This window comes from Eretmochelys imbricata, chromosome 20 (assembly GCF_965152235.1).
Source record: "Eretmochelys imbricata isolate rEreImb1 chromosome 20, rEreImb1.hap1, whole genome shotgun sequence".
Lineage (NCBI taxonomy): Eukaryota > Metazoa > Chordata > Testudines > Cheloniidae > Eretmochelys > Eretmochelys imbricata.
In genome coordinates this window covers 2444029-2462151 of record NC_135591.1, presented here as the reverse complement: position 1 = coordinate 2462151, position 18123 = coordinate 2444029, and the positions used below count along the sequence as shown (strand labels likewise).

General features: G+C 63.9%; 2 protein-coding genes across 3 annotated transcripts; both read right to left on the bottom strand.

The window, feature by feature from the left end:
* Positions 1–3243: 3243 nt before the first annotated feature.
* Positions 3244–9674, bottom strand: LOC144277608 (myosin light polypeptide 6). 2 transcript variants are annotated; one of them, XM_077838504.1, is made up of 6 exons: positions 9585–9674; positions 9176–9203; positions 6427–6570; positions 5858–6031; positions 5294–5371; positions 3244–3574 (listed from the first exon to the last, which is right to left on the bottom strand). In XM_077838504.1, the coding sequence occupies exons 1-6, from the start codon at positions 9585–9587 to the stop codon at positions 3546–3548; spliced, it is 456 nt and encodes a 151-aa protein (XP_077694630.1). In that variant the 5' UTR covers positions 9588–9674; the 3' UTR covers positions 3244–3545. The 2 variants fall into 2 exon arrangements, with proteins under 2 accessions (XP_077694630.1, XP_077694631.1); XM_077838505.1 differs by lacking the exon at positions 3244–3574 and adding an exon at positions 3581–4806.
* A 1794-nt stretch (positions 9675–11468) lies between these two features.
* Positions 11469–16586, bottom strand: LOC144277551 (myosin light polypeptide 6-like). Its single transcript, XM_077838424.1, has 7 exons — positions 16383–16586; positions 14496–14523; positions 13807–13950; positions 13073–13246; positions 12578–12655; positions 12414–12456; positions 11469–11622 (listed from the first exon to the last, which is right to left on the bottom strand). Exons 1-6 carry the CDS (start codon positions 16584–16586, stop codon positions 12428–12430), a joined length of 657 nt encoding a protein of 218 aa, XP_077694550.1. The 3' UTR covers positions 11469–11622; positions 12414–12427.
* Between the last annotated feature and the right edge of the window lie 1537 nt (positions 16587–18123).

Genomic DNA, 18123 nt, shown 5'->3' with positions numbered 1-18123 from the left:
GCTGTTTATAAGCGAGGACTGGCCTGTCTCCCAAGGTCTGTGAGAATGAGGGCTCGTTTTCCAGGATAAGTTGTAGATCCTCGATGATGCGCTGGAGAGGCGTTAGGTAGGGGCTGTAGGTGATGGCCAGTGGCGTTCTGTTACTTTCTTTGTTGGGCCTGTCCTGTAGTAAGTGACTTCTGGGTACCCGTCTCGCTCTGTCATTCTGTTTTCTCACTTCCCTAGGTGGGTATTGTAGTTTTAAGAATGCCTGATAGAGATCTTGTAGGTGTTTGTCTCTGTCTGAAGGAGTGGAGCAAATGCGGTTGTATCTTAGGGCTTGGATGTGGACAATGGATCATGTGATGTGGTCTGGATGAAAGCTGGAGGCATGTAGGTAAGTATAGTGGTCAGTAGGTTTCCAGTACAGGGTGTGGTGATGTGACCATCGCTTATTTGTACTGTAGCATCCAGGAAGTGGATCTCGTGTGGACTGGTCCAGGCTGAGGTTGATGGTGGGGTGGAAATTGTTGAAATCCAGGTGGAATTCTTCAAGGCCTTCTTTTCCATGGGTCCATATGATGATGATGAAGATGTCATCAATGAAGCGCTAGGGGACGTGAGCTGAGGAAGCGTTGTTCTAAGTCAGCCATAAAATGTTGGCATCCTGTGGGGCCATGCGGCTACCCAGAGCAGGGCCGCTGACTTGAAGGTATAAACTGTCCCCAAATCTGAAATGGTTGTGGGTGAGGACAAAGTCACAAAGCTCAACCCCGGGTTTTTTACCTACGAAAGCTTACGCCCAAATAAATCTGCTAGCTTTTAAGGTGCCACCGGACTCTGCATTGTTTTGGTGGATACAGACCAACACAGTTACCCAGCTGATTCTGAGCGGACAGTTGTTCTGTTAGGTGGGACCCACTGAAAAAAAAATTCAGTGCGCCCCCTGCTGTTGGCTGGCTGTCACTGCACCCCCCAGTGTTGGGCTTGTATTCTAGAGCTTCCATGAGGCTCTGGAAAGCCACAGAACGAGCGAAGGCCGATTTGAGCTTGTCTCTCCCCTCCCTGGTACAAGAGCTGTGTACCCGGCTGGCCCTGGGCATCCCCCTTGCCCTGGGCAGGCTCCTCCCTGGGCACAGCGGGGTGGCCTGAGGCTTATGGGGTGGCAGTGTGGGGGTTCCTAGGGCCATGTCCCCTCTGCAGGGGGCGGAATCTCGCTTTGACACCGTTGGTGCAGGGGGCAACAGGTGCTGGATGGCAGGGGCAGCTGGCTGGGTTAGAGACTGGCCACAGAGCTGGGCCAGGCCTTGCTGGGCATGTTTGGCCAGTGGTACCGGCTGCCCCGCCAGCTCCTCGCCCGAGGAGAATGATGCTTCTGGAGTGTAGAAGCGGAGGTGGAATGGAGCCATGAGCTAGGAAACCAGCATCTAGAGAGAGGTGGAAGCAGCTCGATCTGGTTTGTCTAAGCGAAGGGCAAGGAGCCGTGGGGCACGGGGCTGGACAGCAGGGGCCTTGCTGCTCCAGCCAGCAGAGCAGGGCCCACAGGCGGTGAGCAGAAGTCCTGGCCAATTGCAGCTAGCGAGAAGATGCCATGGTGAACAGGGAGGGGCATTGCCCATGGGATGAGCTTGCTGAGGGCTGGTCTCTGTGGTGCTTGGCAGCTTTCCATGGAGGCCAGGGGCGGTCCTCAAAAAGCTCCCCCGGAGTTGGGGGCTGAGAGTCGTTCTTGGGCTTGGCAGATGTGGGAGGGTGGGAGCCAGCTGGGCACTTCTCACCTTGGGCTGGGAAGCAAGAGGGTGGGGGGGGCCCCAGACAGTGGGGAGTGGGTGCCAATCGCCTACCAGGCCATGTGCTGGGTTTGAGGGGAGGAGCCTGCCAGTGCATTTCTCACCCCCCTCTGCCTGGCCCTGGGGGGGGGGGGGGGGAATAGGAGGAATTGCACAGTGCTCTTGGGATGGGGGTTGGAGCGCTGAAGGAGGGGCCAGGTGCACCAGAGGACAGGGGGCCCTAGCGGGCCCCTCGCATCTCCAACCGCCCAGCCTCACATGCCTGGTGGGGTGGGGGAAGGCAACTTGTCCTGGCTGAGGAGTACTGAGGGTTCAGTAAGTCCCAGCCGGGTGTTACAGCCCAGCCAGGCTGGCATGGCAGGTGTTTGGGGGGGGAGGGGGATGCTCATCCTCCTGGAAGCCAAGGAAGTGCCCACCCCTTCGTACCCTGCATGCCCTTGGACAAATTGTGTGGACTCCAGAGCCCCGGGGTGGGGGGGCAGCCCATGCAGGGCCCCCACCCCACAGCACCTAATGCCGTGGGGGAGGGCCCTGCTTCTGAGTTCCTGCTTGAGCATTTCCTCCTCCAGCCGTTGCACCACACGTTAACCCTGGGCAGCGCCAAGGTGGGATGGGGGCATGGGGCACTGTTGGCTTTATTAGGGGCTGCAGCACCCACCCTGCTGTGGGGGAGGTGCCTTTCCTTCCATGTACGGTGCTGGTTGCAGGGAGGCTCCCAAGGGCGGCCAGGCTAAACATAGACCCTGCTGGGGCCTGCTTGGAAGAGTCAAACCAGCTGAAGCAGAGCAGCAGGAAACACTTGTGCCGGGCTTGCCAAAGGTGCTGCAGCCTGGCAGCGGGGGGGTGGTGGCACCAGCAGGCTGGGCAAGGTACTTTGTGCAGGGTAGGGGCAACAGCTCTTTAACCAGGGGGGGGCGCTGAGCCACCCCAGCTCCTGTTCAGTGTGCAAGGCTCCCTCGGGAGTGGCTGCTTTGGCCACCATGGCTCAGTCTAGCAGGGCTGTGGGGCAGAACATGCTCCAGCCACTCAGCAGCCCCCAGGCTAGGCCCCACTCTGCTACTGACCTGCTAGGAAAAACCCCCAGTCCCCATCTGTGCCTCAGTTTCCCCACACAACTGTAAAGGGGTCTAAGAGCTGGAATTACTATAGGCAGGGTGCAGGGGTGTCCTCGCCACCCCCACCAAGCACCACCCTAGGCTCCTCCCCTTGAGCACCCCCCATTTGTCCCTGTTACTCTTGTTCAGGAGTTGGCTGGGGGCTCTTCCTTCCAAGTGAGGAACCCCCTTCCCGGGGCCAGGTGGGTCAGATGCTGGGGTGCCTGGCCCACACTGCTCTGCCATTCATGGGTCCCTGGGGGCTATGCAGCTTCTGACTGTCACAGCAGGCTGCATTTTTCCTTTCTCACCCCCCACCCCCACCCCCCTTTCCAGGTGCTGTCTCCCCTCCCCCTCACTTTCAAAACAGGCCCAAGAGCCCCCACTTTTCAAACCGTTTATTAAGTGAAAGCAGCTGGAAGGAGAAACAACTTAGCAGTGCTGGAGGAGTTAAAACAGGGTGGGGGGGGACTCCAGAAAGGAAACAGGGATCACTCTTCCTCCCACCCACCCCCAGGGAACACCCTCACCACAGCCCCCCCAGCAGGGGAAGTCTCCTTCTGGTCCACCCAGGGAGGAAAAGTTTACATGGGGCGTAGAAAAGGCACCGAAGAGAATAAACCCGAGCACCCGGCAGTGAGCTGAGGCCTCGGGGGGAGGGACAGGGGGAGATCAGCTGGACACTTCATCCGCTCAGCACCATCCGGACCAGCTCTGTGGAGAGAAGGCCAGGCGTGAGACCGGGCGGCTGCCCCGCAGCGGGAGGGGCCCCTCGGCAGCTGGGGGAGAAAGGGTCCTCAGGGCTAAACCGACCAGGGCATGGGGCTTCCAGGCAGGTTCTGCTGGGGTTTGCAAAGTTTACTAAGGAGCCTGCAGCAGCTGTGCTCTAGTTCCCCTATTTAACAGCCCCCCCACCCCATAGAGAGCCCTAGGAGCCCTGGCTCCCAGCCCTCCAGGCCCCTGCTCCCAGCCTAGGGGCCATGCACCAGCCTGTTACTCTAAAGCTGCTAATAACTAGGCCTGCCCGCAGGATGGGCTCCGCTCTCCCACTCCTGGTTGGGAAGTTAGGAGCCCCCCCCAGCTGCACTCAGGCAAGAGCTGCTGCCCTGGGCCCCACCCTTCACCCCACAGTTCCTGGCCCCAGGACACTTTCTTCCCTCTGCAGTACTTGAACCCACGACAGCGGAAAGGAGAGGGGGGAGGAAGGGGGCAGCAGAGTTTCTACAGCTACTACCAGGCACCGGGGGGCCTACAAGCCATGTGGCTTCCTGCCCCGCGCGAGGAGAGAGCTTGGCTTTATCTACAGCAGACAAGGGCCAGCGGGGGCCAGGCCGTTTGAGGGGGAGGATCCGACAGAGAGAAGGGGCCAGGCAGGCAGCCACTACACCGCTCCCTAAAGAAAGACTGTTGGTTAGCCTACGGCCCACGGCACCAGGCATCAGCCGGCACTTGCCCGCTCAGGCCAACGCAAGCCTCTTGCTGCTGGAAGGGAAGACCCCTGTGTCCTGCCCCAGCTGGGGCATTTCTAGGTGGTGGGACGCCAGCCTGGGACTCCCCATCCACAGCGGGCGCCCAGCGGCCCCATCCAGCAGTACAGGCGGGAGTGGCTGCCCTGCTGGGATCGAGGCCCACGCAGCTCCCCCTGGCCAGGACACAAGCTCCCCCGGCTGCATCTGAACCCCCCCCGGCCCCCCCGCACCCAACCCAGGCAGGCGACACAGTCTTGCTTTAAAATCGGTGCACAGCTCCGGACAGAGCTTTCCCTGCCCCGACCCCCGCTAGAGAGAGTCAGCTACATGCAGACATGCCGAGGGGGGACGGGGGGGAGCGCAAACCAGACTTCCTTTAGAAACAAAACCAAAAGAGGGGGGAGGAGGTAAGTGAAGGGGTTTGGGAAGAGGCGTACCCCACTCGGCTTCACCCTGACAAGATGTGCCTCACAAACGCTGTTGGAAGGAACAGACATCGTCAAGCAAACGCACCGGACACACGGCGTGACCAAGCGTGAGGGGATCCCCGGGGACACGCCAGCGCCCAGCTGCCTCCAGCTCCCAACCCGCCGGGCCCAGCATCCGTGCCCCGGGGAGGGGAGCCAGCCACATCGCCCCCAGGGGAACTGTCGGGGGCTGGTGTTTCTGAGCACGGCCCGCAACGATCCAGCTCTTCGTTCCCTGGGTGGGAGACGCCCCCAGGGGCTGCAGTGTCCTCAGTGGGGGAAACGAGCCAGAGGCGCCGGGCTAGTCCCAAAATGAACCCTGGCCATGGGACAGACAAGTCGCCCTCCCCACCCAGCAGAGGAGGGCCTCTCCTCCCCACCTCCCCCCAGCAAGGCAGGAGAGCTAAAGCCACCAGGTGCTACAGGGGTCAAGCAACCTCTGGAGATAAACCCGGGGCTGCTGAGCACAAAACACTGATACCCCCACGAGCCCTCACCTTCGTAGTTAATGCAGCCATTGCTGTCTTCATGCCCGGCCACCAGGATCTCCACCTCTTCCTCCGTCATCTTCTCCCCTGCATGGGACAGATGGGATTTTACTACAGGCCCCCCCCAGCCCCATTTGCACCTCCCCCAGCAAATCTAGTCCCTGATCAGACACACGAGCCTTCCTCCTAGCTGTTGCTCTGCATCTGTCCAGCGATTACTGGAGCAGGGGGCTGGCAGCCAGGACTCCTGGGTTCTGTTCCCAGACTTTGGCACCATGCAACCTGGATGCAAGTCACTTCCCTGCTTTGCACGGAGGGGAAACAGAGCCCCTTCGCCAGCCACCTCGAGAGACCCGAGGTGGGGGGGCAGGGCTGTCCTGTCTCAGGCATGGGGCTCAAGCCCCCTAAGGCAATGGTGCCAACTGGCTACCCACCAGGACACTTCTTCAGACACACTGTGGACCCTGACTCAGCCATCCCCATGAGAGACCCGGCCACAAGTCTTCGGCTACCCTCCTCCCCTGGCAGAGGGGGCTGCTGTGGCCAGGCCGGCAGGTGGGGTCAGAGCCTCACCCAGGGTCACGAGGACGTGGCGGATCTCTGCCCCCATGACGGTGCCGTTCCCCTCCTTGTCGAAGACCCGCAGCCCCTCCACGTAGTCCTCGAAGCAGCCCTGGTCCTTGTTCTTGGCGATGGTCTGCATCATGGGCAGGAACTGCTCAAAGCTCAGCGTCTTGATGTTCATCTCTGGCAAGAGAAGGGGCGCGGCTGAGACCAGCTCTTTGGGTGGGTGCCCGCCAGGCTGGGCACAACACCCAGGGGACGGGCTCGCTGGCTGCAGCAGCATCGAACCCCTCCTGTGCCAGGACCCAGCGAGGGACGGGACGGGGCCTCCCAAGCTCCAGGCCCCCAGAGCTGGGACAGGCGCAGGGGGCGTGTCTCCCTGCAGCTCCCCCAAGCCCCCAAGTTGTAAGCCAGTCTGAGTCCCATTGTGCCGTGGTCTCACTCCAGCCAATGGGGGTGGGGTGGGGGGGGGAAGACAGCCCCATTCTCACCCGCCACTAGCTCCGAGATGCGGGTGAGGCCCACAGCCCATTTGCCCCCTGGCACTGGGGTTACTGCAGGGCCTGCCCACCACTCACCATCGCTCTTGGGGTTCCCCAGCACCTTCATGACCTCAGCGTTGGTGGGGTTCTGGCCTAGGGCCCTTATCACGTCCCCGCACTGGCTGTATAGGATCTTGCCATCCCCGATTCGGTCAAAGAGCTGGAAAGCCTCCTTGAACTCTAGAGGGGGGGGGGGGGGGGGAGAGAAGGGAGGGTGTCAGCGTGGCCCCAGGTGCCAATCCCACCTGTGGGGGGGCCAGTGCCCCTCGGTTCAAACACATGCCGACAAACCCCCCTTGGCCAGCCCTGATCTGCCTGGTACCCAGCCAGCTCCAGCCCCATGAGCACGCGGCAGGGACAGCAGACTCAGCCCCAGCCCCCCTGCCAGGCAGCCGGGGGCCCATAGGGAAACAGGAATTTCAGCTCAATAAGAGACAAGAGCCCTCGATAATTCGCCCATCAGGGTTCCCGAGAGCTTCAGCCTGGACTCCCAGCCCCAGAGGTCTCGTATCCCGCCTTCTGCAGCAACCCGCACTAGACAGGACGCCTGGCCCCAGGGATAAGGCACCGGACCGGAGCCCTGGCTCTAGTTCCCGGCTCTGCCCCGGACTCCCAGGGACAAGTCACTTTGTCTTGCTGCACCAGCCCCACCTCGGGGGGCAAAACCTATTGAGGGGCCACATGCGTCTCTAGCTATATCTGCTCCTGGCCTAAGAGTTTATGGGCCTCCCCTCCCCCCGTTTCCTTCCAAGTTCCCCTCCTAGAAATTCAGCCGGCTGGTGGAGAAAAACAGAGCAGCGGGCCCAGGGTAACATTTCCTTTCCTCGTAGGATCCGGTTCCCTGGACACAGACTCTGAGAGAAACCAGGTCGCCTGTGGGGAGCTGCCCATTCGCTGTACCCAGGGGGACAGATCCGCTTGCCTTTGACGCTGCATCCACCCTGGCTAGCAGGTTAGCGCCTCTCGGTCCCAGGGCCGCCTTCACCCTGGCCCCGTAATTAACTCTAAGGTCAGCCTTTGAGTTCACCCGCTCACTGCGAGGGCCAGCCCTGGTGGGTTTCGTAGCAGGGACTCGACCACGGGACACCTCCACGGAGACAGGGCCTGCCCAGCCCCTCCACAGCCGTTACAGCCTCAGGGGAGCGAACCGAGATTTCCAGAGGGGGAAAGCGAAGCACAGAGTGGGGACCAGAGAGCCCCGGCCCGCAGCCAGCTGCAGAGATGGGAATGGAACAGAGGCATAATGCCCATTCCCCTCCCAGAGCTCGGGAGAGAACCCAGGAGTCCTGGCTCCCAGCCCGCCCCCCCCAGCCGCTCTAACCCACTAGCCCAGTGGTGCTCAACCAAGGGTGCCCGTACCCTGGGGGTACCCAGAGATCTTCCAGGGAGTACATCAGCTCATCTAGTTATTTGCCTAGTTTTACAACAGGCAATAGAAAACGCCCTAGCGAAGCCAGGACCAACTACGATTTCATACAGACAATGCCTTGTTGATACAGCTCCGTACCCCACACACTGAGAGGTCAGTACAGTGTTTATATTCCAGCTGATGGATCTGTAATCATCCAGCTGATGGATCTGTAATCATATGGTCATAATGAGAAAGTCGGCCACTGTTCGGAAACGGTGTGGCTGTGACAGATTTGTGTCAGATTTTGTAAGGGAGGTGAAACTTGGGGTACAAGAGACAAATCAGACGCCTGAAAGGGGGACAGAGCCGCTACACTAAACCCCACTCCCCTCCCAGAGCTAGGGAAAGAACCCAGGAGTCCGGGCTCACTCCCTCTGTCCTTAGCACACTTCCTGCTTTAGCTAAAGCAAACACCAGCAAAGGGACCCAGGGAGGGTCTGGCCGGTGGGTTCGCAGAGACCCACAGCCCCCCACCCCCGGGCTGGCCGAGCCCTGCCGCGAACGGCTGGGCCCCCCCCACACTTCCCGCAAGGGCGGGGCGCAGCCTGCGCTCGGCCGGGGTTTTGTGCCCATATAAGGAAGTCAGCGCAAGGCACCGCGCAGGGATTGCGCTGCGCCTCCAACATTCCACCCGCGACCCGTGGGGCGCCCCCCCCCCAGCTCCGGGTGTGCCCCCCTCCCCCAGCCACGGGGGGGGGGGGCGGCTCAGCTGGGAGTTTGCCACAACCTGGAGCAGAGAGCGGAACCCTGCAGCCATTTCCCCCTGCGCAATCCCAACCCGCCGGCAGCCTGCCGCACCCCACCCCCCTGCAACCCACAAGCGGGGGGGCCCACACAGCGCCCCTAAAGCCAGCGCTACCCCCCCAACCCAATCCGGCCCGGCTAGGGGAATGCGGCGGGGAGGCTCGCAGGCTGGGCGGGTCCCGCCTGCCGGGCTTGGCCAGGAACCTGCTCATGGGTGAGCCATGCGAGCACTGTGGGGGGGGGTCAGGGAGCGGTGAGTCACCCCCAGACCCAGAGTTGGGGGGCCCTACCCGGGGGAGGGAGCTCGTGACCCCACAGCAGCAACAGCCGAAGGCAGCCCGCAGAGATTCCTCCCCACCCCCGCCCCAGAAGCGAGGGGCCCAGTGTTAAGGGGAGGGGGGGCAGTCACACAGGCCCTGCCCCACTTACCGGCCGGCGGCTAGAAAGGCTACAGGAGGAGGGTGAAGGCTAGTGACAGAGAAGGAGGAGGAAGGTCTACAAGGGAGGGAGAGAGAGCGGTGAGTCCTTCCGCGGCGGCGGGACGCGCAAGAGATTCGCAACCCCCCCGGAAGTGAAAATAGCGCGCAAGGGCGGAGGTCGCGCAAGGAAGCGGGGCGGGCGGGCACTTACCGGCCGTCTGATCCTCGGTGAAATCGCACTGCAAGGCAAGCACAGGGGGACCGCCGTCAGCGGGGCTGCCCGGGCCCCCCCTTCCCCAGGGCCCGAGCCCCGCACCCCACAAGCGCTGCGCCCCCAGCCCCGGCCAGGGGCTCCTTCCCTGGGGGGGGGGGGGCGCTGGGAGTCAGACCCCGGGGATGTCCCTGGCTTCGGGAGGCTGGAACCTAACCGTGCCCCTCCCCCGGCCGCTGCATCCCCCCCGCCAGCCCTCTGCACCCTGCCCCCGGAGCGCAAGCCCCAGGCCGCTGCACCCCCCTCCCCCTCCGAGCGCACCCCCCGCCAGCCCTGCGCACCCCCCCGGCCGCTGCACCCCCCTCCCCCCGGCCGCTGCACCCCACCGCCAGCCCGGAGCTCGCCCCACCATGGCTGCTGCTGCGCCGGCTCCGCTCCCCGCAATGGCCCCTGCGCGGATTCGCCTCCGCCGGCCCCTTTCTACTGGCTCTGACGTCACGCCCCAGGCATCCGCGCGCCGGGAGCGGCCCGAGGGCGGGCCGCGCGTCACTTCTTATGCTAATTAGTTGCTGCATTATTCATGACCGGGCCCAGCGGTGGGGCGGGGCTGGGCTGAGTCGCCCCCGCTTTGCCTGTAGACACCGAGTGGGGGCCTTGCCGAGGGGGCTGGGGGCGCAGGGGAGCAGGGAGGGTCCCAGCGGGGGGAGGGGGTTGGGGGCGCACGGGGAGCAGGGAGGGTCCCAGCGGGGGGAGGGGGTTGGGGGCGCAGGGGAGCAGGGAGGGTCCCAGCGGGGGGCGCAGGGGAGCAGGGAGGGTCCCAGCGGGGGGTTGGGGGCACAGGGGAGCAGGGAGGGTCCCAGCGGGGGGGAGCAGGGAGGGTCCCAGCGGAGGGAGGGGGTTGGGGGCACAGGGGAGCAGGGAGGGTCCCAGCAGGGGGAGGGGGTTGGGGGCGCAGGGGAGCAGGGAGGGTCCCAGCGAGGGGAGGGGGTTGGGGGCGCAGGGGAGCAGGGAGGGTCCCAGCGAGGGGAGGGGGTTGGGGGCGCAGGGGAGCAGGGAGGGTCCCAGCGGGGGGTTGGGGGCACAGGGGAGCAGGGAGGGTCCCAGCGGGGGGGAGCAGGGAGGGTCCCAGCGGGGGGAGGGGGTTGGGGGCGCACGGGGAGCAGGGAGGGTCCCAGCGGGGGGCTTGGGGCGCACAGGGAGCAAGGAGAGTTTCATTCGACAGACTGAGAACCCCTCTGCAGGGGCTGGGAACAGGGGCAGCGCCTGCCTGGCCCTTTTAATGGGGTTCATTCTCCCAGCTGGCGATTGTGAACCCCGCAGGCTCTCGGTGAGTGACACCCCACCTGGGCTGACGACAGTTTCTGGGACTCGCTCCCCTGAGCCGGCGACCTGAGGCCCCAGCAAAAGAAGAAATAAATAAGACGAGAGCCGCGTGTGAAGTCTGAGTGCGGGGAAACAGCCCGAGACGGGTAGGAATTCTCACCCCCAGCAGGGGGCGCTATGGGGCGCGGGGCAGATCCCTGCTGCTCCGGGCCCAACCTTTCACCCCCTAACAAACAGGACATGGCGGCTGCATTCCCTGCAATCCTCCGGGGCCCCTGCCATGCCCTGGCTCTGGGCACCGGAGACCAGCTTGTCTCCACAGGGCGTTCCGCCAGCACCCGGTGCGACCGGACCGTGCCATGGCTCCGCCGGCATAACGCCTCCCGGGGGGCTCGTCTCCTGCTATAAATTGTCGCGCTTTGCAATTCAGGCCTTAGCTGGGGCGGATGGCTCCTGCCTCCGCCCTGCCCTGCAGCGGAGCCTTTCGGGGGGACCTGGCGCTGATTTCCCAACTCTTGCTTTCTGCGTGGGAATGAAATCACTGGGCCAGGCGCAAGGGCACCCTGAGGGCCCTGCGGGGCCAGCCCCTGGGCCTTTTCCAGCCTCTGGGCCTTTTCCAGCCTGTGCTCCCGTGCTTGGCCCTTCCACCTCGCCCCCGCATTGACCGTGTATGCAGAACTCTGCAACCCAAGTACAGCCCCCCGCCCCCAGGGCTCAGGGTCTCAAGAAAGAGTCAGGGATGCTGAGATGGCCCCTGTGGCCAAGACCCAAGGGGCCAGAAGCTTCTGCAAACAAATGGCTTTTATTGTCCAAACGCAGGACGGGCGCAAGGAGGATTGGGTCCCTTCCCGCCCAGGATCGGGACCCTGGCTCAGCTCGGTGGGCACCCCCAGGCTGGGCTGCTGCTCTCGGGGGGAGCCTGCACCCCCCCCCGCTCGATCTTCAGCCGCTGGCGTCCTGAGGTCTTGGGCGCTCCCTTGGGCAGTGGTAGAAGTCCCTTGCAGCAGCCATTGGGGGGCAGGGGGGCGGGTTAAAGAGAGAGACAAAGGGGGCAGGGAACATGCCCCCACCCTGCAGAGTAATGTCTGAGGTGGCATCAGTTGCTTAGCCCCATCCTGCCCGGTCTGGGGAGAGAAGAGGAGACAGTGAGTCGCCGGCATGGCCTTTGGAGTCAGGGTTCAGGGTGGGGGAGCGGGGATCCCATGGGGGGGGCGGGGGGCAGGAAGGATCCAGGCCCAGAGCTCAGGTTTGTTCTGAATCTCCGTCCCCTGGAGCAGAGGCTGGAGGGAATCGTGCTCCCAGCACGGCTGGGCCAGCAGATTTGACTCAGGGCACGGGCTGGGCCCGCAGGATGTCGGGATGCCCTATCCTGAGTAATTAAAGCAAAGCCATGCTGCCCCACTTTGCATGGGGCCCTTCCACTCCAGTGCCCTGGACAGAGCTCCCAGGACCCCCCAAGAGGCGTTGGTCTGGGCTGGGCTGTCCCCCTGGGGGCAGGCTCGGTTCCCCCTGAGGGATATGGCACTGCAGGGAGGAGCTGGAGGAGAAGTTGAATGACTCGTGCCCGTCTGATGGCATTGGACCTCAGCTGGCAGCAGAGTAAGTCCCTGTGCCTCAGTTTCCCCATCTGCAGAACAGGGCTAAGGCTCCTGCACTCGGAAGTCTGCTGCTGGGAGGTGCTGGGGGTGGTAGCAGCAGCCCCAAAAACACAAGCCTCTTCCAGGGCAGTGGGATTTGACACACACGTTAGAGCTGATCCGCCGGGCACGGAGATGGTTCACCCGGGTCCCGGCCAAGGGGCAAAGGCCACTGAGGCCCCTGGGACTCTCATGGCAAAGAGGGGAGAAAGGAGCAGCCACCCCCCAAAACAGAGTCAGAAAAGTAAAAGCCCCTCCCCCCCATGGGGGGCACCTACCCCACGGCACCCGCTCAGCCAGACAGGATGTGCTTGACGAAGGCTGTGGGGGGAGGAGAGTGGCATTAGACAGAGGAACTGGGCCCCCTGAGGCACCCTTGGGAACCTCACCCCCTCCTTTCCTGGCCCCCGCAGCTGAAGGGTCCCCGACTCCGGGCTCTCACCTTCGTAGTTGATGCAGCCGTTGGCGTCCTCGTGCCCAGACAGGAGGGCATCTACCTCCTCCTCCGTCAGCTTCTCGCCTGCGGCCAGAGGGGGCAGCACGTTAGTGCTGGGGAGATGTTCCCCCACATCCGGTGCCCACCCATCAGCCCGGGGGGCCCTGTCCCTGCCAGGTACCAGACCGACAGCCCTGGGGGTGGGCATCCCCCCTACTCCTGCCCACTCTGGGGGGCCCTGTTCACCCACCTGGTGCCAGACCGAGAGCCCTGGGAGGGGTCCGTTCCCCCCCGTCACCCAGTGCCCAGGGGGCCCTGTCCCTGCCCGGTATCACACCGACAGCCCTGGGGGGGGCCCTGTCCTGGGTGGGGTGCCCCTGACCTGGCGCTGTACCCGTGGGACCCTGCCCCTGACTTGCTGAGCCTCGCCAGCCTAGGGGGCACCTGTCTCGGGGGCTGCCCTGTGGCTGGGGCCCCTCTGCCCCGGCAGGCAGCGCTCACCCAGTGTGGAGAGCACATGGCGCAGCTCAGCCCCCATGACGGTGCCGTTCCCCTCCTTGTCGAAGACCCGCAGCCCCTCCACGTAGTCCTCGTAGGTGCCCTGGTCCTTGTTCTTGGAGATGGTCTGCAGCATGGGCAGGAACTGCTCGAACTCCACCCGCCTGGAGTTCAGCTCTGCCGTGGGAGGGAGAAACTGAGGCCAGGCTGAGCCCCCGAGGACCCTGCCATGCAGCCACCCTACCATGTGGCTGGAGGAAGGCAGTCTGGCCCCCCATGGCACCGCATGGGGCCCCTGATGCCCCCCCACATCACATAGCCCAACCAAACCCAAAGGAGGACCCCCATTGCTAACCCCAGTAGTCAGGGGTCTCTGAAAGCTTAGGGGTCCAGACCCACTCCCACCGCACACACAATCCGCAGCTCGGGTGGGGCTGGTGAGAGCCCCCCAGAGCACAGTGGGGGTCTGGAAGTAACACCCCTCCGAGATGCGTGGGGCAATTCCGTTCTCCCTTTGCAGCAACGGTTTCAGGCTCTCTGCAGACTCAGACAGATGCCGTTACACTGGATTCCAGGCTTTCCCCCCGCAGCCACCCTTGCTTCCCTTTTCACAGTGCAAGCTGGGGCTGCAACGCCACGTGACTCCAGAAGCTGGGGCTTTGGGCATAGGCTGATAGCGCCCGAACCACATCCCACCCTCCACCCCAGCCCCACAGCTGCTGAGGCCGCTCGCTCACCATCGGGCTTGGGGTGGCCCAGCACCTTCATGACCTCGGCGTTGGTGGGGTTCTGGCCCAGGGCCCGCAGCACATCCCCACACTGGCTCAGCATAATCTTGCCGTCCCCAACTCGATCGAAGAGCTGGAAAGCCTCCTTGTAATCTGGGGGTGGGGGGGCAGAGCAGGTCAGAGGGGCTGGAACCGGACATCCTCTGCCCGTCTAACCTGCCTGCTTCAGGCCAGGATCGGGCCCAGACTGGAGGGAGGAGGCCAGGAGTTCAAATCCCAGCTCCTCCGCCTCCCTCAGGAATTGTATTTTACCTACAAGACTGGGACGAGTTTCAAGAGGCGCCCGGCTGGTTCAGAGACCAGGAGCTGCCAGCCAGATGCTTGCCTCTTAACCCGACACCTCCACACTGAGATAGCTCCCTGGGCAGAGCCCAGCGCAGAGGTTGGGGGCCCAGCCATGCACCCCACACCCAGGTCCTGCCCCATGGCAGGCTGGGTAATGGAAAATGCCACATGACTAGGGTTTCCGCTCCCCGGGGATGGGTTAGCAACTGACAAGAGCTTGTTGGGGACAAAGGCTCAAGGCAGAACCGCGTAAGTGGGGGAAGGGGCTGGATTTAGCAGGGCCAGAGGTGGGTGAAGGCTGGTTGAAGAGTGATCCCCCCGCAGCTACACAGACATGAGGCCGGTTGACTTACCCTCCAGCTGGTCCTTGCTAAACTCAATCTGCAAAGAGGAAGGGACAGAAACAGGGACATTAACAAAAGATTTGGGGGGAGCTGCATGAGACCAGGGGGTGCCATGGGGGGAACGCTCCTGGTATTACCCACCAGCTCTCTGCTGCAGGGGCCAAGCTTGGTCCCCCCAGGGCCCCTCCAGCCCGACCCCCACTAAACGTCTTGCCGGGGGATGTGGGGACCCTTGGTCCTCACCTGGCTGACATCAGGCTCTGCCAGCAGGGAGTGCTGCCAGGAGGAGGGCAGGGGCCCTGGCTGTAGGGGGGCGGGGGGGCAGGTGCCCAGTTTCGCCCACCCCAGGCTCTGCCAGCAGGAGGCACTGTGGGGAGCTGGTGCCCAGTTTCGCCTGCCCCAGGCTCTGCCAGCAGGGGGCACTGTGGGGAGCCGGGTGGGGCCCTGGCTGGGGGGGGTGCCCAGTTTTGCCGGCCCCAGCCTCTGTCAGCAGGGGGGCCACGCACGCGGCTGAGTTCATATAAGGGCCTGATCTGCCCCCTCCCTGGTCACACTCTTTATAGGGGGCCCTACCTCACTGCCTTAGGAATTTTCCTGCATTCTGTGCCCCCCACACAGAGGCGCGGCCGGTTGAGCCCCCCCCCCCAGCCACAACTTGACCCCTTAGCTCGGCGTGGCAAAGCAGTGCCCAGTACTGGGGCTGAAATAAATCTGCCTGGAAAAGGGGGTGCTAATCCCCCTGGCCGCAGCCACCTGTCCCCGGCCTGGGAATGCAGGCCCATGCCAGGCTCTCGCCCCCCCCCCCCCCCAGTTCTAGACTGTCATTAAAATAACAGGGCCAGCTCACTGCCTAAATTTATCCTGCCCCAATGACCTGAGCTCGCCCCCCCTCCCAGCTGTGACTGTCTAACAGCCCCCCGGGCCCCCAGTCTCGCTCCTTCCTGCGTGGAGGCTCTGGCCATTGTTGGACACAGCCAGTAACAAGCTAGAGCTAGAACCCAGGAGTCCTGGCTCCCAGCCCTCTCTGATCCAACCCACCAGACCCCCCCCTCGCCCCCGGTCCAGGCACCATGGCTAGAAGACAGGAGCTGGTCTCTGGCTGCTTAGCTGAGCCCCAGTTAGATGAAGTGATCAGCCACTCCACTGACCCCCCCACCTCAGCCCCACTGCTGACCACCCAGCGGAGGGACAGCACTGTGGGGGCGGGAGTAGTTAGACCCGGGGGGGTGGGATGGCAGCTAGGACTCTTGGGTTCTGTTCCCAGCTCCAGGAGAGAACTGGAGTCGCGGGGGCAGGGGTGGGGTGGGGGCAGGGCATCTGGACTCCTGGGTTCTCTTCCCAGCTCTGCCATTAACTCACATTGGGCAAGTCACAGCCCCTGCCCTTGCCTCAGTTTCCCCATCTGTAAATGGGCTAATACTGGCCCTTCCCCACTGGTGGGGGGGTAGCCGCTGTGTCCCTGATGGAGCCTGGGGGATCCCCCTGCCCCCCATTAAGCCTCTGGAGGGCAGCTCACTTCCCTTTCGGGGGGGCACACTAGGTGTAGGGGGCACCATCCCACTCACGGCAAATGCAGGCGCTGGAGGGGTGGTCAGTATTTGGGCCACGAGGAAGCAGGTGTGTGGGGGGGGTGATCGGGGGGGGGCATTTTCTTATCTGGCCTGCCTGTGGCAAACTGGGTGCAGTAGAGCAGGCCAGGCCGGGGGCTCTGGGGCAGCGTGTCTGCCCGTGGCTCTGTGCCATCCGGCCACGCAGCTCCCCGTCCCACTCACGCGGCAGGTTTACACCTCCTGGCGTTGCTACCTCATGGGGCGAGGGGACCCCCCCCCCGGCCCAGTCCTGGCCCCATGCACCCCCCTGCTCTCTCTGCCTCCCCCTTTTGCAGCCCCCACATACCACCACTTTAGAGAGGTCAATCGGTGGCTCCTTGGGCTTCTCTGGGACTGGTGCTGGGGCTGGTGCCGGGGCTGGGGTCGCCGCCGGCTCGGGGGCTTTGGGCTTAGCTGCAGCAGCCGCTGGCTTGGCTATGGCCGGTTTGGCGGCCGGTTTGGCCGGCGGGGCCACCGGCTTCTTCACGGGCAGCTCCTTCTTGGGGGGCATGGCGGCTGGGCCCAGCGGCGCGTGCCCGGGCGAGCGGGGCCGGCAGACGAGGCTGCAGGGCCCTGGTGAAGTCCCAGCGTGGGGCTGGCCCTGCCCGGCCCGGCTTAAATAGCCCGGAGTGACGTCAGGCTGTAGCAATGCTAGATAAGGGCAGTTGGGGGGGGGACAAGGGGGAGGGGGGGGCTAAAAATGGGAGCATCATTCATTGTCAGAAGTGACAGCTTCCCCCCCCCGCCCCTGCTCCAGGGCTTTTCTTAGAGGCAAGCTCGAGGGGCCAGCGATGCCAGGCATGCACCAGGGAGCCAGGCCAGGCCCACAGCACGGTGCCCCCCGCCAGAGGAACCCCCTCCCCAAAGCACAGGGGGCCTGGAGCTGTGTGAACACAGGGGTTGATGAAGGTGAGGGCTGAGAGAGGTGGGCACCAGGCAGGGCCCTTTCCTCTGCTCAGATGGCACCAGGATCTCAGCCGCAGAGCTGGGCCTGGGACCCAGGAGTCCTGACTCCCAGCCCCCCAACTAGGCCCCAGGACTAATGGACCCCAGGTGCCCTGATGTCGCCTCCTCCAGCACCCACCCCCTCCTGGCGTGGGAATAGAACCCAGGTGTCCGAGCTCCCCCCGTCAGCACTAGGCCACACTGCTTCCCTAACCCCCCCCCAAGTGTGTGGGGGGAGGGGCAGTGGCCGGGGGGCTGCTCTGCTGGCCACGGGCAGAGGGCACAGTACGCAGCTGGGTGATGCAGGCTACGGTGCTGGGGTGGCTGTGACCCCAATGTAGAGCTGGGGGGGGGGGGGCGCTGTGCAGCAGGGAGTGGGGGAGCACTCTCACCTCTGACCCCTCCCCCCCAGGCCTAGGCAGTGGTGCCGGCATTCAGATAAACCCCGGTGTGCTGGCTCCTTGTGGCCAGTAATGTTTGCGGGGGGGACGGGACTTTTGGGAGGTGCCCCCCCCCCCGGTTTAAATTCAGCCGAGGATTTGTTGCAGCTCCTACGCTGCTGTGAATTGTTGCCAGCTTCAGTGAGCCAGCGCTGGGCGCTGCAATCTCTGCCTAAGCAGCTGCTGTGGCCCACCCCAGAGGTGGCTGCATCCCAGTGCTGGGCGCTGCAATCTCTGCCTAAGCAGCTGCTGTGGCCCACCCCAGAGGTGGCTGCATCCCAGTGCTGGGTGCCGCAATCTCTGCCTAAGCAGCTGCTGTGGCCTACCCGAGAGGTGGCTGCATTGCAGTGAGATCCCTCAGCCCCCCGAGGAGCTGCGTGGGTTAATTAGCACCTGGAAATTACCCTGAGTGTAAATGAAAGTGCCAGGGCCAGGCTGGGGCTGCCCGGCCCTGGCCCTGGGCCGAGCCCTGCCAGCTAAGCAGGGGTTGATGGAAAAGTCCAGCTGGCTGGTCCTCCGTCATGGCTTGATTAAGGGTTGGATTGAGGCCCGCGGTCATCGCCGAGCTATGTCCCCCCCCGCAGTCCCATGAAGCGGGTTTCTCCGTATATTATTATTAACGAGCTGGCCTGGCTGGGCGCCCAGCAGCACTGAGCAGGGGTC